The 9,160-nt window shown below is 37.7% G+C and overlaps 1 protein-coding gene across 1 annotated transcript; it reads right to left on the bottom strand.

The window, feature by feature from the left end:
• Window positions 1–8,465: 8,465 nt before the first annotated feature.
• On the bottom strand, window positions 8,466–8,948 carry LOC138870325 (uncharacterized). The gene has a single exon (XM_070148121.1). It carries the CDS (start codon window positions 8,946–8,948, stop codon window positions 8,466–8,468), a length of 483 nt encoding a protein of 160 aa, XP_070004222.1.
• Between the last annotated feature and the right edge of the window lie 212 nt (window positions 8,949–9,160).

Below are 9,160 nucleotides of genomic sequence, written 5' to 3'. Positions count from 1 at the left end.
AACTATGCTGGAACTCCCGCAAATTTTACGGGAGTTCAAGCATAATTATGCTGCAACTCCCGCAAATTTTACGGGAGTTCCAGCAAGTATAATTGTACGGGAGTTCCAGCAAGTATAAGTCCTCGTGGGATCGACATCTGATTTTTAGTCACTTTATTACTTGACGATCGCGTATACTTGCGTGTGCGTTTAGCCGCAACAAGTTTTTGACGTCGTTGCCGGGGACTTAGAAATTAACTATTTTTCTAGATTAGACTTTTACTTTTATTTTTACAAGTTTATTTCTTCTCTTTTTGTAAATATTTGTAATTTTATAACTATATGACTTTTTTCTTAGTGTATTTCTAGTTCTCTCAACATGACATCTGGGGATGAAATAGTCGGAGATAAGGTTATTGATGAAGACGCTTGGTTGACGGAAGACTTTTATGGCCCGTATTTTTGGGCTTGTCATGACCTGAACTATGGGAGGTCTGACCATGAATATGGGAGTAAAGGTTGGTATTGGAAAGAATAATTCTCGATTAAACGAATATGCAAAACGACGTTGTCTTCTAACAACGTTGGTGAATTATTGGTCTAAGGAGAGAGATGAACTTGCACATAAAATTGATAATTTTGGCTTGACTGTACATAACTTAGATGCAGATTTGAGTGCAAAGGTTGATGCGTGTAACGCCCAACAATTTATTAATGAGTTGTGTGAAGCTGAAAAAAATCTTCTAGACCAAATTGAGGAGCTAAAACGAGAATACCCATCACTAGACCATATTTTTCTTGAGGATGCCAATATTGAGAAGAGTGCTCTAAAGTCATATGAGGGAGTAGATAACATTACTTTAGGAGACTTGAGTGTGTGTAAATATGGGGATGCAAATAGTAGTAAAATTCATGAGTTAGGGCGCATTAAACCTCATTCCAATCATTTTTCCACATTGTGCTTAGATAGTAAGATAGTAATCGAGCCATCTGAGCCTATGGGGGAGTCAAAGAGTGAGGATGAAAGTGCCTATATTCTTGAATTTGTTGTGTCGAAAAGCAAAAATTACATTCCTCATTTAAAGGCCAAGAAGTGCAGAATGAAAAAATTATTACTTGGGCTGGTTATCATTGTAGCCCCACCACTTGAGCATAGCCGCAGACTGGATGCCATGTTAGGAGTACAATTCATAAGTTCGAGGTGGAGGAAAAAGTGGTTCACGTCGTGCTGCGACGTTAAACTAGGCGCTTGTTGGGAGGCAACCCAGCTTTACTACTTTCTTTTATTTTTTATTTTTTTCTTATTGTATTATTCTTGTAGTGTTGTTTTATTTTGTAGGATTTTGAGCATATGGAGTCAAAGCCAATGGGCATGTGCAAAAGCGAGCAGGTGGTTGAAACTAAGTGTGAGGTACCCGCACAAGGGATCATACCTGGGAGAAGTCTGAGTATCCCGTGAACTGCTAATTCTTTCGGCGTTTGGCCTACCAGGGAGTCTCTTTTACCTTTTTGTTATTCTCAGTGTGCATTGAGGACATTACACAATTTTAAGTGTGGGATGAGGGGACTGTCTGGGTAATTTTCTATGCTATGTTAGCTTAGTTAGAATACTCGTTCTTAGAGTAGTAATTTTTATTTACAAAAACAAAAATGGAAAATAAGAAGACTCTTCCTGATGACGGATCCTTTGGACAATTTTCTTAAGGGAAGTAAGTCCAAAGAAAATACAAAAAAGATTTTTTGTTTTGTTTTAGGTAGTGTAGTAACTCCCCCTTGGTTTTTCTTTGGGCCACAGTTCTTTTCCAAGGGTTTTATTTGAATCGGGTGTAGTTATTTTTTTTTTTGGAGTAGGAGCCATGGTGTTATGCTTTGAATTGAAGCAATATCTCTTGACTTGGTTATGCCTTGAGAATAGTGAGTACTTTGGTTGTGACACTTGGGCTCAATTTTTTACTCTTGTAGAAGTACCTTAAATTTTATTATCTTAACTTTGCTTAACTGCTTTGACTAGAGTGTTTATGAATCCAATCCCGAGTGAGTTATGTGCCATGTGTGTGTAAGGTTTTGCATTATTCAGTGCATTGCATTTGATGTCTAGAACTTGCCCCGTTTGTTTGCAAAGCAAAATAATAGTTTTGTTAAGTCTTGGAAGTGATATAGACGTTTCTTTGTTGAGCCAGATATGTATATGTTACCCGCCTAATTATTATGTATCGTAGTTAACCTCTTTGAGCCTATAATCCTTATTCTTTGGCAACCACATTACAAGCCTTACCCATTTGTTTGAATTAACCATCTATTTGAACCTTTTCACCTCTCATGAACACTTGAATTGTTATGAACTTTGTAAAAGTTAAAGTGTGGGTGGTTGGTTTGGCTTTTGAGTGGAACTAATTGAATAAGGAGAAAAGTGCACTGTTTTGAAAAAGTAAGAGCCACTTGAATTGAGAAAAAAAATAGTTGGATTATTGTGAAAAAAGATAAGTGGTGGTTCTTGATGTAAGTGTGATTAAAGAAGAATGGGGAAATTTACATTGATGTGAAGGTGGAGTTTTGGTTCGACATAAGTATGTGGTTTAAATGTTAAAATGTATGTATTAAAGTGCTTAGGGAGGTGTAGTCACTCTTATATCTAAACGTATCCTACCCGTCCCGTAGCCTACATTATAACCAAATAAAGTCCTAATTGATCCTAGATTGAATGAGCTCGATTAGTGGAGTAGTACACCATGGGAAAGCTTATGGTACATCTTTTGTGGCATATGAATTTTATTTCTGAGAGTGAGTGAATTCTATCAATCTTGAGTTCTTAAGTGTTCTTAAATTTTATTGTGTGGAACTACTCTTTTTTGTTGTGTGAGGGCACTTGATTCGTGAAGGAAAGGTAATGTTAGTGACCTCTATGTTAGAGCAAGTGAGTGAGTTGCGAATAATATGTGGTACTTGTGAGTCAAATTTTGAGGTGAAGATATTACACTTTTGTGCTTAGTCTATTTTAAATATTCTTGGTGTGATGAGTTAGGAGAATTGTATAAAAAGACTGTGTCTATAAAAAGTGTAGTTTGATTGCTCGTGGACGAGCAATGTTTAAGTGTGGGGTGTTGATGATAGGCTATAATTGCGTATTTTAGTTGCTCCAAACTCCATTTGCGCTCCGCAATATATGGTTGGAAAGATAACTCAAAGGGCTACAACTTTCATGTTTTGCAGTTTTCCAAATTCGCAACGGAACAGGATGGAAAATGCGCGTCAATAGCGCGATCGCGCTCAGGTCGCGCTCGTCAGGCAGAACACTGGAACATGCGCGAAGTGTAGCGCGAGCTCGCGCTAGTGAACCCGGGAAAAGTGTCCTTTTTCAAATTGGAGAAGGTATAATTATTTGGGCCCAACCCTACTTGGTATATGTAACTACAAATTTTCGCGTCGAGAAAATTAAATAATCAAGACTGGAAAATTGCGTGACAAATGTAGTATTTGATTTCAATAAATGAAAGTATTACAATCTCTATGGTATTCCTCTGATTCTTCAAGAATGTAAAGTATCTTGATGAGCTTGACTTTGATTTGATTCAAGGGCTTGTAAAGCTTGATCTTGAATCTCCTCCTTGAACTTGAATTTGGGTTTGATCACGAACAAGTAATTTGATCTTGAACGCCTTGGTATTTGATTTAGCTTCTTCTTGATCTTGAACTTGAACTTGAACTTGAACTTGAACTTGTAGCTTGAGTGCTTGAACTTGTAGCTTGTAGAGAAATCTGTGGTGTTTGATCCACGAGCTCTCTGCTTGCTTCTTGTTCTTAATTCTGGTGTCTTCTAGCTTTATGAAGACCTCTATTTATAGTTGTAGGGGGTGATGTGGCTCTGCAATTTGATTGGTCCGTTTGAACGAACCAGTACCACCTTGACATTTGGCATGATTTAATTGCCTCATTTATTTGGCTTGGATTGCCACATCAACTGACACATGGCATGATTTTATTGTCTTATTTATTTGGCTTGGATTGCCACGTCACTTGACACATGACATGATTTCATTGGCTCATTTATTTGTCTTGGGTTGCCACGTCACTTGACATGTGGCATGAGCCTGGGCTTTAAGACGGGCTACTAGCCATTTGGACTTTGGGCTAATTAAATGGACTAACCCAACACATATATATTGAATTTAAATAATAGCCCAACTTACTAGCCACAATATTTATTTGGACTAATATCTTGAATTTAATATGGTCCAAATTATTTTACGGATTTAATTCCGATAAAATTTGAATGCCTACAAAAGACCCCTACTTCAAGGCTTGTTGAAGTATAAACTTGTCAAACTTTAAGAGACAAGTCTTGAAGTACCCATAGAATTTTATTTTATTTTTACTCGGACAAGCCAAGATATGGTATGTTTACAATCAGGTTCAGAAAACAACTGCTTTTGGCCATGTATTAATTCCCATTTCACGGGCTTCAACTAACAACCAGTTTCATCTCAACTAGCAATATATGTTCCGTGGTTGAAAGGAGCAATTGGTACCATTTTCTCATACTTGAATACTATATGTTTTTTACGCTCTATCGATCCTCGAACAAACCGTATGTAATCAATTTTAATACAAGGAATTGATTAAGGATAGGAACGAATCACTTTTAAGTGGTCATGGCCAAAGCATTTACACCACCTAGGACACCAAATTCTTGTAAGACATCCCAACATCACTTCTAGAGTTTATATTCTTAAAAGAGATTACAACTTCCTCTTGAATCTTTAGATATTGAGCTCTTATCTGTTAACACGTGGGATCTTTTAACTCAAGAGGAATTGTTTTTTACTATACAAAGCCTCGCCTTTATTAACGCATTCGACGTGCGCATGACTTCTGATATCTCCTATTTCAATTCGAACTCTATGAGAAAACGAATCCAATTTGATAACTCTTGAAGCTCTTTGTTACCTAACAGAAGTCAACTACTGCTTTATGTATGTGCCTCTTATAAAAGGTGCATGGCGCATGGAATGCAATTTTGTATCAGAACTTGCCTCTGCTTCACAGTTTTTTTTTCTTCTTATTTGTAAGAAAACTGCTCTTTCAGCTCTATCATGAGTCTTGCTAGCTTAATGGGGTGGTGGCTTAGGACATGAGAGTTTGCAAATTCAATGAAGGGAGCATTCTCGTCCCATAATTGTTCCATGTTTTAATGAACTGAAGCCATTGGCTTCTCTTCTACACCTTCGTTCTCAAGTTCCTTTAATGTTTATCTATTTCTTTTATTTTTTGTTTTTGTAGATTCTGCCAAGCTTGATTTCTTGCTTCTCTTACACAGTAAAAGAAAATTTATTCTTGAGAGCTTTGCCGCAGAACTGCTGATCATACTCAAGCCCCTGGCCTTGAAAGTCCGTCCAGCGTTGATTGTCACAAAACTACTTGGAGCGTCCCTCTATCTGACTTGGTCAAATTTGTTGCAGTACTCAGCTTGATTCTGGGGAGGAACACTTGGCATATTTACCTTCGCAACTATGGTTTCAACGAGGAATCACTTGGCATATTCAGCTTTTCAGTCGCATCTTTGGCCGAACACGGCATGACAACAACACTTGGTGCATATACTTTTCTTGAATAAGAGCGTGACATGTCTTCTCCTCGCAGCTTGACAAAGAGTACTACATGATATATTTTTGGTTCTTGAGACTCGGCGAGAAAGAGCCTTGGAGCAAGATAATCCATCCTCGGCAAGCGAGCATGTTGCTCATCTCATCCTTGCAGCTTGGCTAAGACGTACATGAGTTTTTCCACCATACTTTTGGCGAGAAGTATATAGAACAGACTATTCTTGCATCTTGGCGATGTTGTACATTGAGTGTGTCCATTCTAGCTTTGCCGAAAAAGTATATGAATCACTCTCTTCTTGCAACTTGACAAAGAAGTGCATTATACATCCCATGCTTTGCCGTGGAAAGGCTGCAATTTTACGGAGAAGTTCAAGGAGTATCCATTTTGCGGCATGATGAAAGAATACATATGATATTTTTTCCTTCAAATCTTGGCAGAGAAGCACATCAACCATCTCATCTCTTAATCATTTTGGCGTGGAGCAAACCTTTCTTGTTTTTTCTTTTTTTTTGTGGGGCGTACACAGTTTAGGCTCATGCGGTCCAGGAGTGTAGGAACATGCAGTTTAGGCTCGTGAGGAGATTCATGACTTGCAGTTTAGGCTCGTACGTCGAGGTGAAGATTATTATACCGTCCGAGCCAAAGATTTTACTTTGTCTGAGGTGAAGACCATTACACCGTCTGAGCGAAAGATTTTACTGTGTCTGAGGTGAAGACCATACACCGTTTGAGCTGAAGACTGTATTTTATTTGAAGATTTGACTTTACTTTATCTGTGGCATAGACCATTACACCGTCTAAGCCAAGTATTTTTTTTTTTGAAGATTTGATTTTACTTTACCTGAGGTGAAAACCATTACACAGTTTGAGCCAAAGATTATACTTTGTCTAAAGCGAAGACCATTATACCGTCTAAGCTGAAGACTCTATCTTGTTTGAAGATTTAACTTCATTTTATCTGAGGCATAGACCATTACACCATATGGGCCAAAGATTTATTTTATCTTAAGTGAAGACCATTACACCGTCTAAGCTAATGACTTCATCTTGTTTGAAGATTTAACTTCATTTTATCTGAGGCATAGACCATTACACCGTCTAAGCCAGAGATATTACTTTATCTTAGGTAAAGATCATTACACCATATAAGCCAAAGAATTTACTTTTATCTGAGGCGAAAATCATTACACTATATGAGCCAAAGATTTATTTTATCTGAAGCGAAGACCACTACACCGTCTGAGCCAAAGACTTCATTTTATTTGAAGCGAAGACAATCATCCAAGCTGAAGGCTTTACTTTGTCCGAGGCTAAGACTATTACACCATCTAAGCTGAAGACTATACATTGTCCAAGGCAAAGACAACCCTCTAGGCTGAAAACTTTACTTTGTCCGAGGATAATATCGTTACACTGTCTAAGTTGAAGACTATATTTTGTCCAAGACGAAGACCAACAAAGTCCATTATACAGTCTAACTTGAAGATTTTAATTCACCACCAAAAAATTTGACCTTTTGGCGCAAAGGAATGAAAACTCGTCCTCATTTCGAGATACATGAATCAGGGATTGTATGAAGCATAATTTATTTATTTTCAAAAAGCTGACCATCAAGAATATCTCTTCAACTTCAATCTTCACAAGTAACTTTATGATCTCCTTTATATAGATATATTTCTCCTTTTTTTTGCAGGTAGAAGAAGAAATCAATTCCAAAGATACTATTTCAGTAAAGATAACCTCACAGTCGAAGAATCCTTTTTACATTTCAACTTGAAGACATGGCAGACTTGAAGGCTTCTACTTGAAGACTTGACAGATTAGAAGACTTCGACTTGAACACTTAGTGGATTTGAAGACTTTAACTTGATGATTCAACTTGAAGGTTAAAGTATAAGAGTTAAACTTGAAGATGCATCCACTTTGAAGAATTCAACTAGAAGACGTGGCAGATTAGGATAGTTGAAGACTTAGTGGACTAGAAGAATTTAACTCAACTTCAACTTGAAGATTTAGCATGCAAACTTCAAATCAATGATATAGAAAATATGAAGAATTCAACTTGGCGACTTGGCAAACTTGAAGAATTCAGCTAAAAGACATGACGGTCTTGAAAACTTTGCAGCATGCTAAAGACTATAATTGTCTTGAAGATACCAATCTCGGTGAAGAGGATCAAGTTATTCTGCAGTTTATAACGAGTGAGCTTCTTATGTTTTTAACACTTTATGGATTTGATAACTTGACACACTTGAATACTGCAACTTTAAAACCTAGCATGCTTGAATACTTCAAATCGATGATGTAATAGACTTGACAAAATCAACTTGACTTAGAATTGGAGCTTTCAACTTGAATATTTAGACTCTTATTAAAGAAACTACAATCACTCCAACAAGGACCTCAATTTGATATAGAGAACTTGCACCCGCTGAGCCATCAAGATAAGACAGAGAGTTCAACGAAAGAATACATGTACACCCAATTTTCAAGTGTCAATCAAGTGAATCATATTCCATCATACCTCATTTGAAGAATGACTTGGGTAATATGTACTTTTTGAACTCATATGACTGAACTTAGAATGAAACTCTAAGCTGCCTACGTACCTCGGTGAAGAGGATCAAGTCATTCCGTAGTTCGAAATGGGTGAGTTTTTTTTTCTTTTCTTTTTTTGCGTCCTAACTTTTGCCTAGGCCGCCTCTTTCGAGGTTTTCAACCTAGCGAACTTTTTTTTTGATGTCCTAACTTTTGCCTAAGCTGCCTCTTTCGAGGTTTTCAACCTAGCGGACTTTTTTTTGTTGAACCGTGCACAGTTTATACTCTTGCGGGCCAGGAGTAATATGCAGTTTATGCTCGTGCGTCAAGGAGCGTATTTGTTTTCTTCAAGGATAGTATCCCTTCATGAATTTTCCATTGATGGGGCCAATCCACAAACCTTCCGAGTCAACTATCTTGTAAGCGCCACTTGAGTATACCTCTTGTACGATATATGGTCCATCCCACTTAGCAGAGAATTTGCCCCCAGATCGACGAGAGGTAATAATAGGCCTTTTGACCATAAGAACTTGGTCGCCCACTTGGAAAGATCTAAGGCGTACCCTTTTGTTAAAAGATCGAGACAGACGAGCTTGATAACATTCAAGGCTTTGTTGAGCTTCTAGCCTCTTTTTATTAAGAGATTCTAATTCTTCAAGGTGCAACCGAGCATTTTCTTCATCAATGAGTCCTTCTTGAATGGCAAGCCGCAACGATGGGATCTGACGCTCAAGTGGAAGGACTGCTTCAACTCCATAAACAAGCGAATACGGGGTCGCTTGTGTTAGTGTGCGATATGTGGTCCTATATGCCCAAAGAGCTTCTTCCATCCTTTCATGCCAATCTCTCTTAGACTTAGAGACAAACTTTTTCAACAAGTTGCAGAGTGTCTTGTTAAATGCTTAAGCAAGTCCATTGGCAGCAGCATAATACATGGAGGAATTGCGTTGCTTGAAGCCAAAAAGATCACATATTTTATTCATCAACTTGTTATCAAATGGCTTACCATTGTCTGTCAATATATATATCAAGGAATGCCAAA

The sequence above is a fragment of the Nicotiana sylvestris genome, chromosome 6 (genome assembly GCF_000393655.2).
Source record: "Nicotiana sylvestris chromosome 6, ASM39365v2, whole genome shotgun sequence".
Taxonomy (NCBI): Eukaryota; Viridiplantae; Streptophyta; class Magnoliopsida; order Solanales; family Solanaceae; genus Nicotiana; species Nicotiana sylvestris.
This window is presented reverse-complemented; position numbering and strand designations above follow the sequence as displayed.